The sequence below is a fragment of the Pelophylax lessonae genome (genome assembly GCF_965119305.1).
Source record: "Pelophylax lessonae genome assembly, chromosome: 12".
Taxonomy (NCBI): Eukaryota; Metazoa; Chordata; class Amphibia; order Anura; family Ranidae; genus Pelophylax; species Pelophylax lessonae.
The window spans coordinates 104999185-105026171 of record NC_138779.1 but is presented as its reverse complement, the minus strand read 5'-3'; the positions used below and the strand labels follow the sequence as shown (position 1 = coordinate 105026171).

The 26987-nt window shown below is 41.3% G+C and overlaps 1 protein-coding gene across 3 annotated transcripts in view; it reads left to right on the top strand.

The window, feature by feature from the left end:
* Window positions 1-25074, top strand: part of GRIN2D (glutamate ionotropic receptor NMDA type subunit 2D) — a 1144270-nt gene extending 1119196 nt beyond the window's left edge. For all 3 annotated transcript variants that reach the window (XM_082274380.1, XM_082274379.1, XM_082274378.1), the window contains one exon: window positions 22807-25074. In XM_082274380.1, the coding sequence (XP_082130506.1) occupies window positions 22807-24294 (1488 nt within the window). In that variant the 3' untranslated portion in view covers window positions 24295-25074. The remainder of the gene's footprint in view (window positions 1-22806) is intronic.
* Window positions 25075-26987: the final 1913 nt, after the last annotated feature.

Below are 26987 nucleotides of genomic sequence, written 5' to 3'. Positions count from 1 at the left end.
AATTTCCCAAAGTGTTAAGGTCTAAAGACTGACTAAGCCACTCCATGACCTTAATGTGCTTCTTCTTGAGCCACTCCTTTGTTTCCTTGGTTCTTTGGCGGTATGTTTTGGGTCACTGTCATGCTGAGAGACCCATCCATGACTCATCTTCAGTGTTCTGGCTGAGGGGAAAGAAGGTTCTTATCCAATATTTTACAATACATGGCCCCATCTATTGGACCCCTCAATGCGGCAAAGTCGGTCTATACCTTTAGCAGAGAAACAGGCCTAAATCATAATGTTTCCACCTCTGTGCTTGACTGTAGGGATGGCATTCTTAGGGTAATAGCCAGCATTTTTTTCCTCCAAACACAGCGAGTCCCCCTCCTCAAGAAGGCACATGTACAGTCATGCCAATGAGCATCTAAATGATTCAGAGAAGGATTGAGAGAAAGAGCTGTGGTCAAATGAGACCAATATTAAGATCTTTGGCATTAAAATGACTCGTCATGTTTGGAGGAATAAAGATTTTGACTATGAGCCTAAGAACACCATTCCTACAGTCAAGCAAGAAGGTGGAAACATTATGCTGTTTCTCTGCTAAAGGTACAGACCGATTTTGCGGCATTAAAGGCCAATCGATGGGGCCATGTATTGTAAAATATTTGATGAGAACCTTCTTCCCTCAGGCAGAATACTGAAGATGGGTCATAGATAGGTCTTCCAGCATGACAATGACCCAAAACACACTGCCAAGACAACAAAGGAATAGCTCAAGAAGAAGCACATTAAGGTCACAGAGTGGCCTAGCCAGCCTCCAGACCTTCATCCTAATAAAAATGTATGGAGGGAGCTGAAACTTCAAATTGCCAAGTGTCAAGAAACCTTGTTTGTAAAGGTTGTAAAGGGTGTAAAGGATTTAAAGAAGATCTGTAAAAAAAGATGTGTGCAAACCTGGTCACTAACTACAAGAAATGTCTGACCTCTGTGCTTGCCAACAAGGGTTTCTCCACCAAGTACTAAGTTATGTTTTGCTTGGGGATCAAATACTTATTTTACTCACTGAACTTCAACTTAATTTATAGCATTTTGTTGTATGTGTTTTTTTGGGATTTATGATTGATATTCTGTCTATCAAACTTACAAAATCTACAGGGGATCAAATACTTATTTCCCCCAATGTAATTAGGCATAGCATCATGAGGGGGCAAAGTGTTAATCTAGGATTCTGGTCATCACTGGGCACTAAGGAGCTGATTGCAAAAAAAAAAACGGAGACTTGTATGCACATCAAGATGCTTACATTTTTACCAATAATGTTAATTTATAATATACTTTGGTGGACACAACAGTGTTACTTTCAAGAGTTTCTCTACTCACAACTGATGCTTTGTTCTCTGTTGGGAGTTCAATCACTTGAGTGATTGTTATTATTTGTGAAACATCTTGGAAACTTCGGTAGAGTGGTCTCTTTGCGTCTTTCTGCCTAAGTTAGAATGACACCGTTTTTCATTATTGCAGCCATGAGTGGACAGACCTGGAAATACAGGAGTAATATTCCTAAGAGATACAGCAAAGCTACCAGGTCACTAAAAGCAGAACTAACTTTGAATTTGATAAAATTGCTAACAGTTGGGTTTTTCTGGCAAAGGGGTTGATTTATTAGAGGCAAATACACTATGCGCATTTTTGCTTGCACCTGATTGGATGATGGAAATCAGCAGAGCATCACCCTATTTCCTAAAATCATTGCAACTGCACTTGCAAAGTGCACAGTCTATTTGTCTTTAATAAATCAACCTCTATGTATGTGTCTCCTGCAAAGAAAACTTTTTCATTGCTTGATAAATTGTTTTCTAAATGTACACTGATAAAAATAGTTTAGTGTACAAAATAAATGCAGGGAGTAAAAGAGAGGTGCCAGGAAGACTAAACAACTCCTGTGTGCATGTATGGGGGCTACGTCACCTGTGGGTGATTAATAGAGAAGAGAGAAGACTTTGGAACAAGACAAATTCTAGGAGAAGAAAGGGCTATTTCTCTTAAAAATGATAGCACTGAAATATATATGTACATATATACTACCTGATCTGCATTTGGTTATTTTTTTTAATTTCAATACATTTTTATTAGAGAGTAACAAAGACAAATAACAATGGAAGTGGTACAATAGTGAAGGCTATTTTACAACAAATAATGGTTGAAAAATGGAGGTCAACTGTAGCAGGTGGATACCCAGCCCTCAATGCTATGAAAACATCTAGGGTTAAGTCATGAGAAAAGTAGACAAACCTACATGCTATAAGAGAACAAAAAGTGGTCACCATCTAGTAAGTGCAGGGGATAGCCCCCAAAAACGTAGGGAGCCCCCACCCAAGACACCCCTAAAGGGAGCAAACTGTGTCTCGGAGGAGGCACACCACGTGTGAACTGCAAAATCGTATAGTGACCCAAAAATAAAAAATAAACTGCAAGGGAGAACAACCTACAAGAATGCCATCTACCAACCCTAAATGAAAGAGGCACGGGGCCCCAACTTCAGGTGTGTAAAGGTACGATGAAAGCTCCACCGAAATAAAAAACATAGTCTCCAAATCACTTCCTAGAGCCCTAAACAATTCGGATTGTCAACAGTTGGCTATAAGTACAGTAAAACCAAGAGTTGAACAGGCAAAGAATAGGAAAAAGAAAAAGAGAGAAGAAAGAAGGCAGACAGCATACGAAGAAAGAAGAAAGAAAAGAGAAGGGAATGCAAAAAGGGAGGACGGAGGTTCCTGCGGACCAGTTCCTGAAGACACTGTGAGACATATTGGTAAAAGGGTAATGGGAGGGAAAAGGAAATAAAGGGTTACCCCACAGTCCAGTGCAAAGAAAACATCAAATACTAACATTCATGTATGCTGCCCAGGGTTCCCAGATACTTTCAAACTTCTCTCTGGAGTCGTCCAGGATACTATACATCTTCTCCTGTGCCATTATCCACGAAATCTTACACTTAGCCAAGTGGAGTGGAACCGAAGGCATCTTCCACTGCCTGGCTATCGCCATCTTGGCACCGAGGAAGATGTAGAATATGAGGGATTGGGTGTGTTTAGGGAGCTTAGGGATGCGTTGGCTCAACAGGGCTTGAGCAGGGGGTGGATGCACCGTGAGACCAGAAATCCGACGAACAATACCGTAAATGCGCTGCCAAAACGACCTTAGTTTGGGGCATTCCCAAAAGATGTGGAGAATGGTGCCAGCCAGGTTACATCCCTGGAAGCAGGTAGGGGATGTGGAGGGAAAGATGGTGGCCAATCTGGCCGGCACCATGTACCACCTCAAGAGAACTTTAAGATTAGCTTCCATGAGACCAATATTATGAATACCCCAGAAAGAGCGCCCAACATTAGCGTGCCAGTTAGAGAGGTCCCAGTCTAATTTGAGGTCCTGCTCCCATTTAAACATATAGGCAGATTTGGTTTGTGCATCGTTCAGTAGAGCGTAAATGAGGGAGATTCCCCCCTTGACATCAGAAATTTGAGCACACCACTGTTCATAAGGCGTTACCCGTAGGGGTTCAGAGAATTTGGACCTAAGAGAGTTAATAAAGTGTGAAATTTGGGTAAGACGGAATTTCTCTACAAGCGGCATCTTCAACTTTGTGGTACAATGAGAAAGAGTGATAGGACCCGAGCTATCCAAAAAGTGGCCAATTCTGTACATGCCTTTGTCAGTCCACCATTTAAATGCCCCTATGTCTTCACCTGGAGGAAAGGCCGGATTATGGAATAGGTGAGTGAGGGGAGCCCAAGGCGAAGTGACTTTATGTGTTTTGTGTATGCGATCACAGATGGATAAAGAATGTGAAAGGGTAGGGGCCAGCACTGGGGGGCGGGCTTGAGCAGGTCTCCAAAGCAGGTAGTCAATGGTGTGTCGAGGGACTGCTTGGCGTTCCATAAAGTACCAGTCAGGCTTCCCCCCTCTGGAATAAATGACGGAAAACTGAGTCAGCTGTGCTGCCAGATAATATTTACAAAGGTCCGGAACTCCTAAGCCCCCCTGTTTCCGGGAGCGTAGAAGCGTAAGTCTATTAATTCTATATCCCTTCGTTCCCCAGATAAATTTAAAGATGTGTCCTTGTAAGTTTTGAATGTGGGATTTCCGCACCGGGATTGGGAGCGACCGGAAAAAATAAAGAATACGTGGCAAGAGTGTCATCTTAACTGCATTGATTCTCCCTAACCAGGAAATGTGACAGCGAGACCAGTCAGAGAGATCCCGTTTTAGTCGTTGTATCAGGGGCGGATAGTTGGTCGAATAGAGTTTGTCTATAGTGGGAGTCAAGGAGACTCCAAGGTAAGGAATAGAATTTGATTGCCAGGAGAAGGGGAAATGGTCTTTCAGACGATCCACCAGTGGCCCAGGGAGAGTGATATTAAGGGCCAGCGACTTAGTCATGTTTACTCGCAAGCCAGAAGCCGCCCCAAAGGTGTCCAAGAGGGAAACGATATTGGGAAGAGAGATCAATGGGGACGTAACAAAGAGCATCATATCATCCGCGAACAACGCGCATTTGTGGAACTCGGACCCGCATTGTATGCCATGTATATCAGGGTGAAGACGGATCACCGAAGCAAGAGATTCAAGGGCAACAGCGAAAAGGAGCGGGGAGAGGGGGCATCCCTGTCTCGTTCCCCTCTGGATCCGGATGTCTGCAGAGTAGTATCCCTGCATTCTGACCTGAGCTGCCGGCTGGGAGTAAAGGGCTCGTAGTGTAGTGATGAAAGAGGGACCAAAACCCCATCGTTCGAGGGTACGGAAGAGGAACAGCCATGAAAGGGAGTCAAAGGCCTTTTGTAGGTCCAATGACAGGAGAAAACCAGGTTGGGAAGGGCCACCGTCCCACCCTGAATTTAGCAGCGAGATGACATCAACCACCCTCCTTACCTGGTCAGGTCCCTGCCTACCCGGAATGAACCCCACCTGATCCTTATGAATGTATTTGGCAATAAAGCTGGATAAGCGATTAGCATAAATTTTGGTCAATATCTTGAGATCATTATTAATGAGAGATATTGGTCTGTAATTGCCCACATCGGAGGGATCCTTCCCCGGCTTGGGGATAACCGAAATGTAAGCTTTATTAGAGGCTTCATCCAGGCGAGCTCCGCCCCTGAGGGCATTGAAGAACCTGACCAGATAAGGAGATAGGACCGACGCAAATGTCTTGTAATAGGAATTGGAAAAACCGTCAGGACCTGGGGTGGAATTGGGTCGAAGAGACTTGATCACTTCCAGCACCTCCCGTTCGTCAACAGGGGATTCCAAAAGGGATCTATGCATATCCGTGAGGCGGGGGAGAGGCACGTTGTCTAGGAACGAGTCAGGATCGTCCCCCTTATGGGGGGTGGGGGCCGCATAAAGTTGGGAATAGAAGGAGTGGAAGGAATCCATGATGGATGTAGGGTTGCTCGAAAGAACACCAGAGGGGGATTTTATTTTGGGCATGGAAATCGCCCGAAACTTTGGGGAGAGCTTCGATGCCAATTTTGTACCCATTTTATCTCTAAAAGCATAAGCGCGAGCCCCTTGCCAGCGCAGGGCCTTTTCGGCCCTGGAAGTTAGGGCCAGGTTAAGTGACAATTTAATCGCATCCAGTTCGGCAAGAGAGGAGGGATTAGGGGAGCGCTTGTGGGCTCTACGGAGGCGAGTATATTCCGTCTCTAAGCGGGTGATATCAACTAGACTTTCCTTTTTAATTTTCGCCCCCAGCTGGATGAGGTAGCCTCGCAGGACAGCCTTATGGGCCCCCCATAAGGTAGTAGGGGATGTGTCTGGGAGATCATTAAGCGTGAAGTATTCGCGAAGTGCAGTGTCTATCATGGAGCATCTAGCCGGATCGCTCAGAATAGATTCATTAATTCTCCATGGAGAGGGGCCTCGGGGAAATAGGGAGCAGGAGAGCTGAAGAGTGACCATGGAATGGTCTGACCAAGGGACTTCTCTAATTTTAGACTTCTGGGCAGAAGGGATATCCGTCGTGGGGATGAAAATGTGGTCAATCCGCGCAAACGTATGATGAGGGGCCGAGAAATGTGTGTAATCTCGAGTAGATGGGTTCAACTCCCGCCAAATATCAATCAGACCCAATGCATGGAGCGATCTAGCCACCCGAAGGCTCTGCTTCGAAGGTCGGCGAAGCCGACCACCGGAGGATTGGGATTTATCAAGGGAGCAGTCAAGGGCTAAGTTGGAATCCCCTCCAATGAGAACGCGGCCCTCAAAGTGGGGAGAGAGAAGGAGAAACATCTCGGAGAGGAATTTCGCCTGACCTTTGTTAGGGGCATAGTAAGAAATAAATGTGTATAACACTCCTTGTATGTGGCCCTTGACCAGAATAAATCGACCCTGGGGGTCCCTTACGGTGTGCAGGTGCGAGAAGGAAAGGGATTTAGCAACGAATATGGCCACCCCTCTCTGTTTGGAGGGGGCATTGGCAAGATAAAACAAGGGGTATTTATGGTGGACATATGTCGGTTGGTAGGATTCCAGGAAGTGAGTCTCCGGAAGCAGGAGGACCCCCAATCCTTGAGAATGGTAATGTTGGAATGCCTTCCTATGCTTAACAGGTTAATTTAAGCCCTGGGTGTTGTGTGATGCCACCTGTAGAGAAGAGACCGTACTCACATTAGGCTGCATGTTGCGCGGGGAGGAGGCACGCTGATGTAGGTGATCCGGCGGGATCCCGAGAACATCCCCGGAGGAGACTATTCACAGCGGTAGCAGGCTTGTCAGGAGCAACAGGGAACCAGAAGGACCGTAGGAACCTAAGGGGAAGAAAAAGACACCAGTAAAGGGAGAAAAAGAGAAAAAAGAAGACAACAGAGGAAGAAGAATGTAGCAAGTCCAAAGACTTGCCAAGGGATGAGAAAGCCGCAGGAAGGACCCGCAGCTCCTCATCACGTGTAAGGATGCGTCCTGAACCAGTCAGGGCACATTCCTGAGGGAGGCCAGATGAAATCATCTAACGTCCGACAGGAGGAGGCACATTAAAGCCTCTCCGGCCACAGGGCACCAGCCCGGCACCCTCATAAAAAATCAACAAAAGATAGCAAAATTCGAGCACGAAAATCACCCCTAAGTGTAGAATATGGGGAGTTGCCCCAAAAGCACTAATAGGAGGTTAGGTCTAGGGGGGACGGGGGAAAAAGACAACATGGGGAGGGGAAGGTAGGCAGGGAGAAAAAAAAAAAAGGGGGGGGGGAGAAAATAAAAGTAAGGGGGGGAGGGAGTACTGGGGAGGAGGGGAGCTGCAAGCTTAACGACAACCGATTAAGCAGTAATTACAGTCCCAGTATTCAAAAAGAACCTGACCAGCGTGAAGAAAATAGATGAGGTAAGTCACATCAAAAATTGTAAAATAAATAGTTTGCTGGAAAAAGGGAACAAAACAGTCCGGAAACAGACCCAAAAAGGGGGGCCAAAAAATGGAGGCAGGGATCATCTCGGACCCCCATCAGGCGAGGAAGGACGAACTTCGACGACTGAAGAAAGAAGATTCCAGAGGAGCAATGCAGATATCAGGGAGGCTGGACATCACGGTGGCGCTTCGTTTGCTGCTTGTTCCAAACTGAGGAGACAGGGCTGATCGGAGGGGGTCGCTTGGAAGATTCTCTCCTGGAAGTGGATGGGGCAGGATCCCTGGTGATGATACCCAGATGCAGGAGCATGCCTTCACCCTCCTGGAAGTTGATGAAGTTGTACGTCTTGTTCTGGAATTGAAAATTCAGCCGGAAGGGGAAAGACCACCAATATTTCAGCGCCCGGGCAGAAAGAGCTTGTGTAAGCGGGTTTAGAGCTCTGCGGCGTTGAATAGTGAAGGGGGAGAGGTCGGCGAAGAGTTGAATCCTGTGACCCTGGATGGATAGGTCCTCTCTACCCCTACTCACTTTCATGAGCTCCTCTTTAACCCCATAGAAGTGGGGTTTGACGATAACATCTCTGGGAAGGCCATCTTTGTGGGGCGGTTGTAAGGCCCTGTGAGCCCGGTCGAGCTCCAGGCGATGGTCCGAAATGTTCGGAATGAGATCCCTAATAAAAGCTTTAATTGTGGTAGGAATGTCCGTGATGGTTTCTGGGATCCCTCTGACCCTAAAATTTAGGCGTCTGCTTCTGTTTTCCATATCATCCAGCTTACTAAGCGCTGCGTCTAGTTGATCTTGGATAGTCTGGATGCATGCTGTGTTTTGATTGGCCCTTGCGACTGTCTGATCCATAGTGCTCTCAATTGCTTCAATCCGGGTGCCAAGGTTCTGGAGTTCCGCCTTAATGGATCCCGTGATTTGTGAGGCATTCTGGGCCAGGCCGGCAGCTAGCATCTCTGAGAACTTAGTCATTAATAGAGTGATGTCCGGAAACTGTCCTGGGGAGGTGAGGCCTGGTTGGTGAGGGAAAGCCAGGGCCTCTGGTGAATGCAGCCCCATGATCCCTGGGGCCTGTGCAAGGTGCCTGCTGAGGAGGGATTCAGTGGAGGCTGGCGATAGTAGTGGGGGCTGTGGCAGGTATGCAGGGGTCGCTGGGGATGGCCAGGGATCGGGGGAGGCTGAGGGGGTGTCCATAGGGCAAGCTGGTATGTCCCCTACCTCCTGTGTGCCTCTGTCCTCTGAGGGAAGAGATGGCGCGGTCGCCATCTTGGCTGTGTCCCGCTCCGGGGACAAGAAGATCAGACGGCGGGAGACCTCGCTCCGAGGACCCGCCGACATCCAAGGGGGAACCGCTGGAGGAAGGAGCAGCGATCGGTGCCGATTGCGGGGCTTCGTGCGCTCCGATGCCGGCGCTGGTGCCCTAATGAGACCGGGGAGGCGCAGAGCTCCGGGCTAAGCTGCCATGTCGGAGCAGCCGCGCATGCGCACCTCTCGTGGTTATTTTTTTTGGTTTAATGGGTGACAGGTAAGTTGCCTTCATTCAAAAATTCCTGGAACTCACACTTGGCCACAATTAAAGCGAGACTGCTGCACTAAAAAGTAGCTGAATACTAAACCACACAAATTCTGCAGATAAATAATATTAATAACAATAATAATATTAATATATAATATTACAATTAATTTAACATTAATAAAAAATAATATTAAAATTAATAATATTGATAATAATATTAAAATTAATAATACTAAAATTAATAATAATAAATTAATACTGCTCTATCTCAAATAAAGATTGTACGAATTAAAAAATCACATGTTAATCATTGATATCCTGCCATATCAAATATCCACTGCCATATAACAATACAAGTATTCAAAGTGCAAAATAGTGTGCAAAAATGAATGTAATAAAGTGCAAATATAGTGCAAAAAAATCCAAATTATAAACATGTCATGTAAAGCACAAAATGCAAGAATCCACAAAATGAATGACCATATTAAATATTTAAAAATTCATGCATAAAAAAATAAAATAAAAAAAATATAAAAAAAATGAAAACCCAAACAAAGTCCATCCAGGTGCAAAGAGAGTGCTCTTGTGCTAAAAAAAAAAAAAAAAAACTTTAAAGGAAGTGCTTCAGTGTCACCACTGTACTCGTGAGGGCAAACAGGCTGCTTACCAGACCATTGGATCTCACAAAGGAGATCTTAAGTGCTTAGGGAATAGGAAATTCCCCTTTTGGAGAACCACAACTTGCTCCTGAATGGCCCCTAGATACCCTGGTGTATTTAACCTTCTGACTCCCACAAAAACATGCGTATCAAAAATAAGGAAGAAAGTTATGCTGCTTAAATGATTTATTAAACAAGAAGGCATTTACAGAGTAAAACTGGTATAAAGGCAAAACAATTCCCAACAAACATGGCCACAGTGATTGTAGATGGGTCCGTGTGTGCTGATGTCCCACCATTAGCTCCGCCCGACGCATTTCACCCTAGAAGGCGTCATCTGGGATTGAAGGCCCCTTCATTGTCTTTATTGGAAGCAAATATGCTAGCTACCCACTGCAACTGTTAATAATAAAGGGTCTTTTGAATGCTTTGACTGTTAATTAAGTAGCTACTTACTCAGAACAATTAATTTATAGATTCATTAATCCATGAAAATATTGTTTAGCAAGTATTTTACATTTAAAATATAGTTTGACTATTTTACCAATGTAGTTCTGGTAAGTTATGTCAGATCACATGAAATATAACCCCTACTCCTTATTTTAATTATTCTTAAAAAAAAAAGGAGGGGTATCTGGAAAAAGTTTTAATGTTCAGAGAAAGCATGCAAAACATTTGTTCAAAGTCTGGACAATTCTAAAGATATTCAAGAATTTGTGAGTATGTGATAATGCATGTACAAGCTGTGTAGGTGCAGAGCCCAGATGTCAAATTGGGAGCAACAGCTGTGTCAATGCAGCTGCTGCATCCCAATTGACATGAATAGGATTGCCCACACGGGGATGCACAGAACACCCTCGCATCCCCGTGCAAGCAAACACAGCCATCCTATGGGCGTACACTATACTTGACCTGAAAACAGGCCTCCAAGGAAACAGAAAAATAAACTTATGAAATACATATAAGAAAGGATTTGTATTTATGTCTATCTATTTCTGAGATGTACACATTTCTTTCACACAGCACAGCCTTGTCTGGGTGATTTCTTCATTGTTGCATTTAGGTTACACCTAGAGGTTCCCTTCATACCCGTACCTTGTGATTGCACAGTGTAAAGAGAAGCAGATCATTGATGAGGTCATCTCTCTCTCCTCTCATCACCTATTAGTATATTCTTTTCACTGAAAAATGACTGATTAGCTCATTGTTCTGCTTCTTCTTTCCTCAATCTGAACTCTGCTGTACAGGGATTGCAAGGCGCTGATGCCAAATCAAATTTAGGTACCCACACTGCTTGCATTTAAAAAAAAATGTTTAAGGATGTATTAGTGGATACAATAAAATTATATTAAGGGGTGTTTTTTTTGTTAAAATAAAAAAAAAGATGTTACACCCACCTTCTTTGTGCAACGATATTGCACAGAACGGTCTCTTTCATCGTCTTTGGCATTCCTCCACGTGCGCTGTCTATTTCTCCCTCTTCTGGGTTCCTCCTCGACAAGCCATTTGCTAAAGAGGCACCCGTATGTGTCTGCTCCTGGGTTGAGATATATGCATCTATAGACACACACAGAGCTAGTAAGCCATGCCCTCACAGGAATTTGACTGGAGCTTATGGCTTACCCTGCGTCCAGTGTTTCCTGTGAATCCAGGAAGAGAGAGGAGAGGCCCTGCAGCTGGAGTATAGCCAGAAGTCAGGGAAGTCTTTAGGGATGGGAGTAAGTAGCAGAAGTTGGGGACATTTTTTACCTTAAAGTGATTGTTTTTTTTCAACAAAATTTTACAAACAAACAAACATTTCATAATTACCTGCTCTGTGCAGTTGGTTTTGCACAGAGCAGCCCTGATCCTTCTCTTCTCGGGTCCCTCTTTGGCTCTCCCTCCCTTTGAGTGCCCCCACAGCAAGCAGCTTGCTATGGGGGAACCCAAGACAAATCACAGCTCCAAGTAGCCATTCAAAAATGGAGCTACGGTTCAGCCCCACCCCCTAACTGACTTTGGCTAACTGACTTTGATTGACAGCAGCGGAGCCAATGTTGTCACTGCTGTGTCTTAGCCAATGAGGACGGGAGTCCTGGACAGTTGTGGACATCGCAGGATTGAGAAGGATTAAAAAAAAAAACTTCTAACTTTACAACTTTAGAGAATGCATGAAGGTAAAATAAAAATTGACTTTAGAACCACTTTAGGACCAGTTAACACTATATGTGGTGGTCAGTTACTGCTAGGACACACAGAAAACAATTGTTTTCACAATTGCAGTGCAGCCCAGAGCTGCAGTAAAATGCAGACAAGCAGAACTGAATTTCACTGCACAGCAGGACAGAGCAACATGCTGCTGTACAGAGACACGAATGAAGTGAATCACACACCACACTGCCCCCTATCACAGTCAGAACAAACAACTGCTGGACAGGTCAATGGCTGCCCTTTACTCTCTGGTAGTTGTCCATTCATTGTGAACAGGCCCCTAATTTGTATGTATAAACCTGGATTTCAGCTTTATGTACATACATTTTCTCTCTCCCAAGCTAACCATACACATTACAATCTGACTGTGCATTCTCTTTTTGTACAATGGTCTGCCTGATTGGATAGAGATCAAATGAGGGGTTGAGGTAGGACTTTGTGTTTCATATTTTGTTGATTTTAAAGGAGGCTGGGAAGATATTGTACAAAACCATTGTACTGTGTCTCAGGATCAACTGGGAAACTCTATCTTCTTTTCCTCTGTATATTTTAAACATTCTGCAGCTATGTTTGCAAATAATTATATTTAGTGGAACTTTTTTCGTGCTTGATGAATATTTTGTCAAGTTTACAAAATAACTAAGCCTAATAACATAACTATCTAATGTGAGACTAAAAAAATTCCAAGAACTGATGCTCAAATTGTGCTGTGAAATGCTATCTTTCCTGTATTGCTGAAACTAAATAGCTTTTAATGCGGAACGGTAACAACTAAGGTTCTGCAAATTACTGTTTGTAAGCTTTTGCATTATAGAACCTGTGAAGATTTTTTTAAACCCTTCACAGGTTCTGTAATACATGAGCTTTGAGACTGCAAAAGTAGCTACTTCAGAAACAGCTTCTGAAGGAAAGACTTTGCGGTCTCAGAGCTGATTTATTACATCTGTGAAGTTTCCTGAAGACTTTTATCCCAGAAACATAAAAGCAAATGCAATGCAGAGAAAAAAAAATAAGGCTTACAATGGATAAATTGTTTGATAATGGTAGTATCCAGGCTACAGCCTATTCAGCCAGTAGAGTATTTTGAATGTGTGATGAATATGTAGACTCATTTATAGTGTGTGTACGTTAGTGTTATATTTGAAGTGTTGGGAAATAAATGTTTTAGGTGCCTCTGATAAGATTATTATCCTTTAAGAATAAATTGTCTGATAGACCTTTGGTTACAGCAAAGTGACAGGTTCTCCTTATACCACCTCCTGGGAAGGGTGACCCTCTTTATTGGTTCTGGTGGCCATTGCCACTGGGAGAGAAAGTGAAGGAAAATCCAAAATGTTAGTTATCAACAGAACAAGAGGTGAGAGTAATCTTTTAGTTTAAATAAACAAACACAAGAAGGACACTTCAATCTAGGTGTACCAATTTAAAAAGGCAATAAAAATGCACTCACTTGTTAAAAGTGTCAAGACTTGTCATAAACCCATATGGACCTCCATAGGATCACCATGAGGCTGCAGAGCTCTGCAGGTATGTGGCTAGTTGAAGCAGAGTTTTTGATGGAAGTACAGCTGTCAGGCTTCAAGCCGGAACCTTAGCAATAGCAGCTTACAGAAGTAGTAAAATGGCTGCCGTTCCAAACAGCACCTCTGTGTGCTAGGTGATGATGACAGGAAGTGGAGGGGATGTGGCTTCATGTTTCAAGGCAGACAGGAGTGCCCCCTTATCAAACCATAGGAAACATTTTCTCTTTCCTATGGTTTGATAAAGGGGCACTCCTGTCATCACCCAGCCAAGAGAGGTGCTGTTTATTGCTTATGTTCCAGCCTGATGCCTGACAGCTGTACTTCCATCAATAACCCTGCTTCAATTAGCCACATGCCTGCAGAGCTCTGCAGCCTCATGCTGATATTATAGAGGGCTATATGGGTTTGACAAGCCTTGATCCACTTTTAACTAGTAAGTGCATTTTTATTGTCTTTTATACCTTTTTTAATAAATTGCTACCATTTTATAAAACACTGGTTTGACCACATCTGGAGTATTCTGTCCAGTTCTGGTTTCGCCAGTCCTCAGATGATGGAGCTGGAGATAGTCCAGAAAAAGGCAACTAAATTAATTGGGGATTGGAGGACCTTAATTATGAGTAGCGTTTACAAGCGTTTGATTTATTCTCCTTGGAGAAGAGACGCCTGAGAGGGAACATGATACCAATTTACAAATACCTCAATGGTGATCTCAGCATAGAAAAAAAATGATTCAGTCGCAAGGAATGCATGAGGACACAAAGCCATACAATGCAATTAGAGGAGAAGAGTTTTAACCTCAGGCTATGCAGGGGGTTCTTTATAGTAAGGGCTACAAGACTGTAGAATTCTCTGCCACAAATGGTAGTGATTGTGGGGAATATGGCTACGTTTAAGAGACTCTTGGACGTACATCTCAAGGATCAAAACATTCAGGGGTATGAGAAATGATTACAGCCACACACACCTACACAGGTTGAACTGGATGGACTATTGTCTTCATTCAACCTCAACTACTATGTAACTATGTAGCTACACCTCGATGGAGGCGCCCTCTTGTGTTTGTTTTTTATATGTGCATTAGGATCTAAACACCTAATCTGAGAGGAGCTGCATCCACTTCACCTGGTGTTCCCTACCACTCTTCTAGCCCTTTTATGTGCCCCGTTAAATGTTGGTTGGGTTCTAGTCAGCGCAATAGCCTAATCATTTTCTTTGGTATTTATCTTTTAGTGTGAATACTTGTTCCAGGGACAAATTACTAAAACTCCCACTAAACATTACAATATGACAATACAAACGTTGTACAACAAACTTTAAATTTACCAAAACCATGTAATATGAGGACAAAACCAATTTATTTGCATCCAAGTGGACTACAGAATTGTTGGTAGAACTAAAGGAGATTGTACAGACTGTAACATGTGTGGTGACCACATGTCTATTGAGTCAATTTTAATGAACTTATTTTAAAATCCATATTTTTGATAGAAAATACATTAAACCCACAAACAATTATATGTTTTCGGAAAAGCGGAGACCCTGTAGCATAAAGAAAGTGTCAGTTGCATCTTTTACAGGGCACAATATTTGTGCAGCTGATTATCAAACTCATATTTCCAGGCAAAAAAATCACTAAAATAAATTTTATTGCAAACAAACATAATATAATACACCATTTTTGTTAAAGTATAAAAGATGGTGCTGTGTTGACTAAATTGGAACCAAACATGCAAAACCTTAAAATTGTGCACGCCCATGAAATCACAAAAAAACTATGCTTGACAAAATTCTATAGGAGATGTTTCACAAGCATTTACGGGTTATCAGTTTAGAGTTAACCACGAATAATGATCCTATAATAATAGCTATCACTCTACTCCTTCCAATTCGTTTAGATACACATGCAGGCCCTACACTTTTTATTTGCATTGGGTGTGTACACAGGTGATCAGCGGAGCACTGCAGGAGCCAGCAGTAAGGGGGTGGGGTTGCTCCTTCGGAGACACATAAAAGTCATTAGTTGACCTCTAGAGTCACTGTAAATTACTTTCACTTGAAAGCCCATCTCTGGCTCTAAAAAAAACACACCAAGCTTTTGACTGCAACAGTCCTGAGTTTGCCTTACCCCTTAATATTTTTATACTATAATTCTGGACATTTGGACTCTTTATGCAAATATCAAGGACTTATTTTGTTTTCAATCATCCACCTGTCTGTGAGCCAGATAGTCATTTTATTTCATGACAAATTTTGGTTTGTGTTTGAAACTAATAGGATTAAGTTATCTGTACCATGTATTAATGCAAAAAGTAAGAAAAACACTCTTGCTGATCTCAACAACCAATCAAATTTTAGCTCTGAGGTTCTAAACTACAATGGCAGATTCACCGTTAAAAGAAACATTTTCTTCCTAGTTTTACAAATCCTCTCCATCATGTTTCACCAAAGAACTTGCTGGTAGACACGGAAGTATATAGCTGAAGGATTAAGCTTCTAAAATATGCATTCTTTGTTGTAATTCTTCTGCAGCTAAGAAGGTAACACAAATAGCATCAAAATAGGTCTCTTCGGAAAAACAGTATTTAATCTTTGTAAAAATATCCTAAAATAGACATCTGCGTTAAATTGTTTCTAAGAAAGGCTCTGCTATCATGCATGTCAATATCATGTCGATACTGCAGGCTGTGTTCTAGCTATTTTTATCCCGCTTATGTCAGTAAATGAATCAAATTGAGAATACAAAGTAGCTAAAGAGGGATTACAGGTTGCATTCTTCAATGTCATGCTTGCATTATGAATTTTCAATGGTAAGGATATCATTCATTTATACAGTTTTTGCATTAATAATATAAACAAAAATTCCAAAGTGTGTTGCAGAAATGTTAGTACGCATGTGAGCTATGATACTTGCATCAATCAAGCTCAGAATGTTATTTTACGATGTAATTCTGTAATGTTGAGGTACGTGGTGACTCAGATTTCTTTCCACCATCAGAATATTTGCCTGATTACAAGACTTAATTATTAGAATGAATTTAGCATAATGTTGGCTACATCAAACTGGAATTTCTTCCTTTGCTGGAACTGATTCTAAAACCAGCCTTCAGCCAATACACAAAATGTGTTTTTTTTTTTTCTTTTTTTGAGAAATAAAGCTTAAAGTGTTACTAAACATAGAGCCTACATTCACTATATCTGGTCTCCCACAGTACACAGAACATGGAAATGCAATTATTTTAGTAAATATAAACTGATAAATACCTTTTCTCATCAGCAGTATATAGCAGCCTTGTGACTTGTATCAGTTCCTAGCAAAGCTTGTAGGAAGAGTTTTAATTCTCCCCTAATCCTCTGTCTGGACATGTCTGGACAGTGCTGATTGGCCCTGTGCTGATCACATGCACTCTCCCAAGAAAAAAACTCTCTTGCAATACACACCAAACTGAGCATGTGAAGCCCGCCCCTTGGCTCTGTAAATATCAAGTTATTTTTTGGAGACAGCGAAAAAAGAGGAGGATCAGAGAGACTGGATCAAACAACCTTTATATGCAATGCAAAGGATTAATGTTCCACATTGAGTATAGCAAGCATGCTTTACTGCATATACAGACTGACTTAACTGTTATGTGTTTAGCAATACTTTAATATACTGTACATGCATAACAATCTAAAGGCGCAATCTAGACTATCCATAGATTATTGTCTTATTTAGGGGGTTTATGATGGAAGTAACACATGTAGATGTTTTCTGTTAAAATCAAACTTTTCTGTGCATCTCACTGGTTCCATGGCTTTTTGGTTTCTATTGGATGGCCTCACCATAACTTGTTATACTTTATCATTGCTCCCCTAGCCCTCACAGAAGCCATTCATTCCATGCACCACGCAGATGATGGCCAATGAATTTGGAAAAAGTGGCTCTGTAATATTAGTCTGTATCTGTGCTGTGAACCAGCAAGTTTGGATACATAGTTGGTTAAAGGACATTAAGGAATGATTTGCATGGCTTCACCCACTATTCTAAATGACTCCTTATTTTGGGGTTTGTAAAGGAAGTGAGACATGTAAAGATATACTATACACATTATAAGGGGAACAGGATCAACTGCTATTGGTAGGCAGCAGTAAATTATGCAGGAGAAAGGGACACCCAGGAAGAGTCCAGGACGGTTTATCTTTCCTTTTTATTAGGCAAGGCATCAAACCAACACAGTTTCTTTCTTTTTTTTTTTTTCTTTTGTACAACTGACTTGTATGTGTTTTTATAAGAAAGGTCCATAATAATGAGGAATACAAACTATACATGTGACACATCATGAGAGTAATGCTCCAAACAAATGCTCCATGTTGAGGTAGGACAGTTCACTTTATTCACCATTAGAAAAGATAAAAGCATAAAGTATCATATAATGTAGCATAAGCACCTTAATGTTAATATTTCATGGTCCTACCTCTGACCTAATAGAGTGTGTTCTCTAAAGCAAATTGCGTGAGTCTCATAGGTTTTAGCATGTGGCCTCATAGTCAAACCCCAGTCCTACAATGCCGAGTTTAAATTCCAATTTATTGAAATTAGATTGACAGTACAGCTTAAAACTATAAAGTAGGTAGAGTAAAAATAGAGCGAGAATGGTGAAAGGAAAATGGGGATGGGGAAAGAATAAAGAGGGTGTCTTTACCCTCTGGAGTCTTACCACTCCAAAGTTTCAGTGCCACAGGAAGCAGCCTTAAAAGATTGTAGAGGAGTAAAATATGTGTTGCAGTAGTTTTTGTGAGATGCCACAGTTCCAAGACTTTTTTCTGTTTACCAAACAAGTTACAGAGCTGTTAGATGACCCATCATTTTACCATCTTGAATCCTTGTAAGTGGATTCACTTGGAAAGGATGTTCAGTGTGTTTCTATTTTAGAGCCACTAAACATCTTAATGCTGTAAGTATATGTTTAAGAAGTTTTTTTAGCTAATTCAGAAAAAAATGATCAGGGAAAACCCAGGGGGAAATGTTTTGTCTATTACCCCACCATCTCAGTTCCCCAGCAGGCAAGACATTAAGACAGAAAGTTGCAGAGTCCCCTAAATAGGAGCATAGGATCCATGAACAAAAAATGTTTATCTGTGCCAGATATGCAGCCCTGTTTGGAGGAAGGGAGAAGCAGGGAATAATAAGAGGCATAAGTGATTGTGTGCAAACTTTAATGAACATTAACCTTCCTAGCGGTATTCCCGAGCATGGCTCGGGGTTAAATTTCAGAGCCAAAAGCGGTAACCCCGAGCCACACTCGGGATACTGCTAGGAAGATCGCTGGATCCTGGTAGAGGGGTTACTTACCTTGTCACCGGGATCCAGTGATGTATCCCGGTGGTGTGTGGCGGCGGATCTTCCTCCCGATCCTCTGTGAGCCCTGGCTTCCGTCTCCTGCGATGTGACGTTCGCAGGGGGGTGGAACTGGCGGAAAATTCAAATGTAAAACACACCAAACACACTGATACAATGCAAAATAAAATATAGTCACATTAGTTTGCCCCCCGGTGCCCTTTCCTGCAGTTTTACGTATATATATATATATATATATATATATATATATGTGTGTATATATATATATATATATATATATACTTTAACTTATTTATAGTTTTTTATTATATTATAATTTATGATTTTTTCTTTCAAACTTTATCATACCCGAGATGTTATAAAGAAGAACGCACAGTAAAAAAAAAAAAAATCATATGTAAATAGTTGGTTTGGGCTGCTCATTCTTAAGAATTACATGCAAAATAATGGTACCGCTTTCAGCACCTAAAATCCGAAAGAATCATACCACCAGGGAGGTTAATGGACACATACAGACATCCTTGGATGACAAAACACTACTCTGCCTAAGCCTTGCAGGGCAGGAAGGTGTATGGCAAGGGAATGACCCTTCTGCTATCAAAGAGGATTGCTTAGGAGCACCATGAGGAACCCCAACATTTTTGCAGCCTTGCAAGGACTCCAAAGTAGTGATCATGTACAAAGAAGCAAGAGATTGATATGTAAAAAATATAAAAAGGGCCAAATAAAATTAAAAAATAGTGCTCAGTAAAGGTTAATAAAACGCTTTAGCAAGGGACCTTAGTTCTCACAAAGGAAGTGTCACAGGTCCCTCTCATATTAGGTCTTAGGTCTGAGAGCAACAACTGTAGTTTTGGGGAAACAAGCAATCGATGTTGAGGGATTGAAGAATAAGGCATTTTAGGTGCAGGATCCTTATATGTCCATGGGGAAATGAGTACTCGGCCAAGTGAGTGATCAAAACAGTGCCCATTGCAATCAGAGGTAGTGTCCAGAGCACGAAGCACTAAAGAGAAGAACTGACCACTATAGGTGGTAGCATGGGAAAAGCTGGTGTACAAGTAGAAACATAGGGTATAACATAGGGCTCACTGACTAACAAGTTTCCTATATGAGAGGTTCCATTGCCTTAGGGAAACATCTGAGGTAGATGTTGTGGTGGCGGTGATAATTATCTAAATTGTCCAGGTGGACTGAATTTATTTATGTTGATCATGCATATGTATGTATGTTGATCTTCTGTAGCTCACTGGTACATTCCGCCATGGGAAAGTGGGTCAACTCAATGCAGTCAAGGTGTTTATTAAACAACTTTAGACCGTCTCTGAATTCAGTCTTGTTCCTCTTATGTGTCTCTTCTATTTTGGTAAAAAGACTTTCCAGGTCCTTGGTAGGTAATATAGAGAAATAAAAGCCCCAGTGAGCTCACTTTCTTCCTTTTCACTAGTCAAATTCCGAGAGCGCCATCTCCAGGAGTAAGATGAGCTGCCTGTATGTTGTATAAAGGGCACTTCCAGGCCTTCTTGATTAGGAGTTGTTTTGGGAGAGTACTGTGAAGCAGCATGGTCTTCTAACCTTCGAAAAAAGTATTTTGGACAGGGAAATTTTCCATACTGGTCATTGCATATATATGATGCTGACAATTTCCTGATCCCTAATTCTTCTATGGAAGGGCTGTGGGTCAGCATAGAGCAAGCATCACATGGAGTGCCAGCTATTATATTGTAAAGATGGAAAAGTGTCTCCTCTAAAATTGCTCTTTGGCAGATACTCATTTGTCTATAGCTGGCTTAAAGTGGAACTAAACCTTCATATCGTTTTTAACCTGCCATCTTGGCCTCTGTTTGATCTGCAATTGTCATGATACTGCACATGTCATCAGATATGACTCCAGCCATTTGATGGTTTGACAGTTTGAATGAGAGCACGACAGATGTGACAGATACATTCCCAGTACGTTCCAGGAATGTAACTGATTTTTGAAACTGTTAAACTAGTTTAGATCCACTTTAACCACTTCTGGACAGGAAGGTTTTACCCCCTTAATGATCAGGCCATTTTTTGCGATACGGCACTGCGTTACTTTCACTGACAACTGTGCGGTCATGCAACACTGTACCCAAATAAAATTATTGGCCCTTTTTCCCACAAATAGAGCTTTCTTTTGGTGGGATTTGATCGCCTTTGCGATTTTTATTTTCTGCGTTATAAACAAAAAATGACCGACAATTCTGGAAAAAAAAGAACAATATTTTTTACTTCCTGCTATATAACATTCCCAATAAAAATAAATAAATAAAAATCAAATGTTTTCATCATTTTAGGCCAATATGTATTCTGCTACATATTTTTTGTAAAAAAAATCCCAATAGGTGTATATTGGTTAGTTTGCACAAAACGTATCGCGTCTACAAACTAGGGGAAAGATTTATGTCATTTTTATTTATTTTTTTTTACTAGTAATGGCGGCAATCAGCGATTTCTACCGGGACTGCGACATTGCGGCAGAGAGATCGGACACCCAACTGACATTTTTGACACTTTTGGGGGGACCAGTGACATTTCTACAGTAATCGGTGCTAAAAATATGCACTGTTACTATACTAATGATACTGGCAGGGAAGGAGTTAACACCAGGGATGATCAAAGGGTTAACTGTGTCGGGATGGACTTGCTGCATAAATGTAGAGACCTGTGTTACTAAATAAGAGGAACACAGGATCCCTGTGTTCATTATTGACAGAACAGCGGTCTGCCGTTCTATTTACACGGGGAGTGATAGTGGGTGCCCGGCGAAAATCCCCCTGTAGCCAATCGGCATGCTAGCGGTACACTCGTGGTCCAGTGAAGCGACATACAGGTACGTAATTTCGCGGGACAGAACCGACCTTCTGCTGTAAAACTACAGCGGCTGGTCGGCAAGTGGTAAAAGTGCTTCTAAAGGCACAAGGTTTTTTTTTTACCTTCATGCATTCTATGGTAAAAAAAAACCTTCTGTGTGCAGCAGTCCCCCCCCCCCCCAATGCTTACCTGAGTCCCCTTTCAATCCAGTGATGTCCATGAAAGCCTTGCCTCTCTGGGGACTCGCAGTCCTGATTGGCTTTTGGCAGCAGCGGAAGCCACAGCCAGTGGGCCAATTAGGAGATGGAGGGGGTGGGGCCGAGCCACTGCTCCGTGTGTGAATGCACGCACAGGGCCGCGGGATGGGAGACGTCCACAATACAGTATATGTGTGTTCTGCTTTGGCAGTTCAAATAGTTTGGAGTTACGTAACAAACTTTAAAAAGTTTCCCTGAAAGGGGCAGATTGACTCCTTGTGTTATTGCAAAAAGTAAAAAATATATATAAGAACAGCAAAAAGTATGCAAAACGTCTAAATGCTGAAACTATTTGACCAGGTGAAGAGTGTGCCACTGAATCTTTTATTACTCATAGAACCTTCCTAACCTCTTCAACACCACATTTTCTGTGTGTAAGCCCTAAATAGCTAAAGACTTAAATAGCCCTAAACAGTACATACTGATGAGCGTAAACAATAACTGCAGCTAGTTTTCCATAATGTGTAGACAAAGTAATTTAGACTTATTGTATTGATTAAAACAAAGAGCACATTTGCTGTAACCATTACCAATCATTCATTACCATTCAATTTGAAACTTGGTTGTTTTTTTTTTTTTGTTTTTTTGTTTGTTTGTTTTTTTATTTTTTAAAGCTGTCTATACTTTGCACTTAATCACTGCAATTTTCACTTCACTATTAAGTCAAAAAGTGTTGATCTATAGTTTTTCTTTTTTAGTTTTCTATTCCTATGGCATGCCTCTATTATAACTGTTTTCTACATATAACATATGCAAAGAAATCAAGTCAAAGGTTTAATTGCTTAAAGCTTAACTCCAGGGAGATATAAAATACCCATTTTTTGCAGCCTTTTATTCATAATTTTGTTTTATTAATGCCTCATTCACTCTGTTGTGCTGTGTTAGCACATGCACATTACCATTGTGTGTTTCGTCCTATGTTAAGGCAGCTCATTTATCTGACTAGACAGCCTAAGGCATTTTTGGTAGAAGAATCTGTAGATAGTGGAATATTTGTGCACCATGGTTAAAAAAAAAATGCACTTAATTGTTACTTTATTAATGCTACATATGTTACAAGCATTTGAATGACTTTGGCATTTTTATTGTTCCCACAGGGCATGTATAGCTGTTGCAGTGCTGAGGATCCAAAGGCTATAGACCAACAACTTCCAACTCTAAATCATTGCTATCCACCCCAAAGAATACCAGCCCTATCAAATTCCATTGCTCCACCTCCACCACCATCTGCTCCTTTACCATGTTCCAACTTTTTGCCACGGGAAAGGAGGATAGTTGAGAGGTGGCGGCATGCTCGCAGCCCTAACTGCTACAAAGATATGTATACTCCAACTCGTTCTGCCCATGACCCCAGCAGCAAGGCAGCTCCCCCTCGCCATTCTCATAAGAACACATTTTCTGATGGATTTCATAGGTATTATGGTCCTATTGAGCCTGAAGGTCTCTCTGATCATCTGGTGGAGTCTGGTCAAGCTTTTAGCAAGGATAAAAAGATGGCACCCTGTCAGATGTCACCTCCAACGCAAAGAGACTTCCTAGAAAATCCACCATCTTATTTTGCAATTGTGCGAGAAAAAGATGCTCCAGAACCACCAGGTTGGCAGTCAAAAGTTTCAAGAGGTCTTTATGAAAATTACCAAACAGGAAAGGAAAGGACTCCAAAGTCTACAGGTGGCGCACGGGGTAGTCGAACACCTGAAACAACAGCAAAAAAGTTTGATCACTTGGGCAGTAGTTACCAAAAGAGCACATGTGAAATGGAATGTGAGGTATATAGTGGTGGAGGTCAAAATGCTAGCACAAATCGTCCCAACAAAGCCAATGTGGAGGTATGTGATGGAACCCATTATGGTGGTCATTCAAGGTTTACTTATGAAGATGAGAGAAGTTGTGGAAGAGATTGTCATCATCGTCGAGAAGAAATAGACATGGAATCCCAACCCCTACTGCACAAAAAATCTAATCGATCTCATATGTGCAGGAGCCATTCTCACCCTCTTGTTATGAGCCCCAGCAAAAACAAATATGTTGATCTTTCAGATTCTGATTCAGATGTGTGTGAGAGGGAACCACCATGTGTGAAATCTGACGCTGGACACAACTGTTGGTACTCACCAAACTACTTCTGCACATACCCATCTAGAGAACGACAGACCTCCTCTGCACCAAGAAAACCAATGAGATACTGGTCAGTGGATAAGCTTGGTAAATATCGTCAGTTGAGCAAAGATTATCTTCCAGCCAATTGCCATGGCTCATGCTATTGCAGTAGTTTGGAAGTGTTGCAGCCACACTGCCACAAGGAGCCAAGATTCTTCAGCTGCTCGGATGAAAAGCTTGAAAGGCGATTAGACTGGGAACACTTACGTGGAGGCCACTGCTCTTTCCTCCACCACCATCACCACTCTTGTGACTTAGCCCCCATACATCCCACCTCCCGCAGTTTGGAGGACCTAAGCAGATGTCATCTGAGGTGTCACAGACACATCTTCTCTCCAGAATGCCAACCTAGGTCAAGTCATAGTGGAACCCTTTATAAAAGAAGGGGGTCTGCACACTTCTCTAGCTTGGAGTCTGAAGTATGACTAGAGGAGGAACCAACTCATTTGAAGACCACCTATGTTTAATGTTGGGAAGCATTCCTATGTTCTATATAAGTTGAAACCAAAACTTATAATAAACTCAGATACAGTTATGAAAGACTTCATGTTTATGTGGGCCATATTATTAGATTACAAAACTTAACTAGAATTTCCTAAGTAAACACCAAGAATATTTTTGATTGCAAAGGTAAACTGCAGCTTTGCATAAAATGGATGATGTTTTCCAAGAACCTTATGTTTAATACTTTCTGGCTGGACCAGCAGAATGACCCATTTGTATCCAGGTTGTGGAGAAAGATGCGCTGGAAAAAACAGGATGGTTCAACCAGCATCTCAAAAAGGTCATCTTGAAGGCCATGTAGCCTATTATCATCAATCTGTTTACTCAGTGTACTGGGGACATTGAGATTTGGTACAAGAGAGTGTAAGGGGTGAGGTTAAATTAAGAAAATTTAAATTGTGGACACCATTTTATTAGACTCTTCTGCTTTTACTTTTGACGAAATGTTAAGGGCTTATTTAGACATTTGTAACACTTTTAAGCACACTGCAATAGATACATAAATAGTTGTGACTAGATACTATTAGTATACTTATATAATTATTTAGTCATAGTATTCTTAGATTAACTTTTCTTTCCACTGTTATTTCTCAGCCAAGACAAGAAAAGTCCTTCGGCTGCATTGTGCTTCTTAGCTTCAGAACTGACATTTTAATGTATAATATCAAATATATAAAGTAGGATATGTTAACTGTAAAGATTCTTTTTTATATATTTTCATTTTTAATTTGGAGACAAAACTGTGATATATATCTATATATAAATCCTAAGAGGAAGATCCAAGATTTTAAAAAGCCCTAAGTTCCTTTGTCAAAATCACAGTACATATTTTACTTTTAACATCTTATAACACTGTAGCATTGTTTTGTTGGGGTAAAAAGACTACTGATGTCTATTTTTCTGAAAAGCAAGTTGCAATCTTGATGAAATTGTTCTTTTTTTTCTGCCATGAAACAGCAGTTGAGTAGAAAAGGGAGATTATTGTCATTCCGTCTGGTAGAATTTAAAGCCATTGGCTTTTTTCAGGTGAATCCTCTGACTTTTTGCTAGTAGGCCCTTACCAGTAGCTTATGGAGCCAAATGTGGCTCTTAATGTCCATTGATGCTTACTAGCAACTAGCATTTCAGTGGGTACTCAGTACCTGTCTGCTCAAACATCTGTGTAATACGCACAGTCTACAGGGTGCAACCAAGGCAGGTAAAATGTATTTTAAACAGAATCAATCAGCCACCTCCTTAAAAAAATAAAAAAATAAATAAAATAGAGACATAGCACTTTGTGCACAGGTGAAGTGTTATGCTTGCTCTTTTCCTTTTCTACCTGAAGGAGGGGCTGACAATCCAGTTATGTACTATGCATATTCTGCCTGTGTACAGGTTCTGAAGTGGTGAGTACCATTGTCAGTGCAGCTGAAAACATTCAGCTTCACTGATTTAGAACTCATTCTTATAGTGCATCCTTTCCAGTACACATATAGGCAGAATATGTTACCTGAATGTAGCACAAATATAGTAGGTATGATGTACTCCACTGAATTTTTCCAATTATCTTTAGCAAAGATTTTTAGAGTGCTATTTTTCATACCTAGTTTAATGTCTTGTGGCTCTTAAGCTGACAGATGCTGTGGCTTCTGCTCTATGCTCACATTGGAGACTCAAGATTTTGTATTCCTGCCATTGATTGCCTATATTGTTGTAGTGAGCTAAGGCTTCTGATATACTGAATATATCCCATACTTGCACTACAGAATGTTATTACATTTAAAAACAACTGAGCCTGCGTTATGCATAACATTTGCACATATTTTAAGTGTAGACTCAATAGATGGGACTACATGGTACATTTGACTATCCCTAATAAATTTCAGAAAGATTTGCGCATGTATAAATCCCTCTCATACAAGGTACAGTTTTTACTAGACAATAGCAATCTCACACAAGCAAATTCATAAATCCACTATTTCTCCAGCAAATTATTAAACACAAACATTTATAATGTTGTTGAAAAAAAAAATGTGGTAAAAAAAATGTACTTGCAATATTTTTGCTATCTGTACCTGATTTAATTTACATTTTTAGCACTGTGACCCCCTAAGTGCATTCAAATGGATGTCAGGTTTTGAACATATTTGTGGGTTTGTGGGAATTTAGAGTATTTTGAAAGTATTTTTTAAACGCTTTATTCCACCCAAATAAACAAGCCTATTGATTTAAGACCCGTGTCAGGTGTTAATAAATTATGTTTTCCCCCATACCACCTTTAAAAATAGTGTTAAAAAACAGACTTTAGAAATTAAGTTAAGTGTCACATTTATTTGGAATAAAAAAGGACCTAAATTGTGAAGGCCCCCAAAAAGACAAGCATTGAATAAAGGACTAGTCACCAATATTTCTTGTAGTATCCCTGCAGCTGATCCTTCACCATTACTGACTTACTATGCTTTATTCTGCACTGTATCTCTGTTTGAAGGCAGCCATCTTGGTGGAGGAGCAAGGCTTTGCTTTCTCATATCAGAGCTGTCACCCTGATGCTTTATGATCTGTTAACTGGTGAGGGATTATTTCAGAAGCACAGACTCTATGGAGCAGAATCAGGGAGATCATTACACTTCAG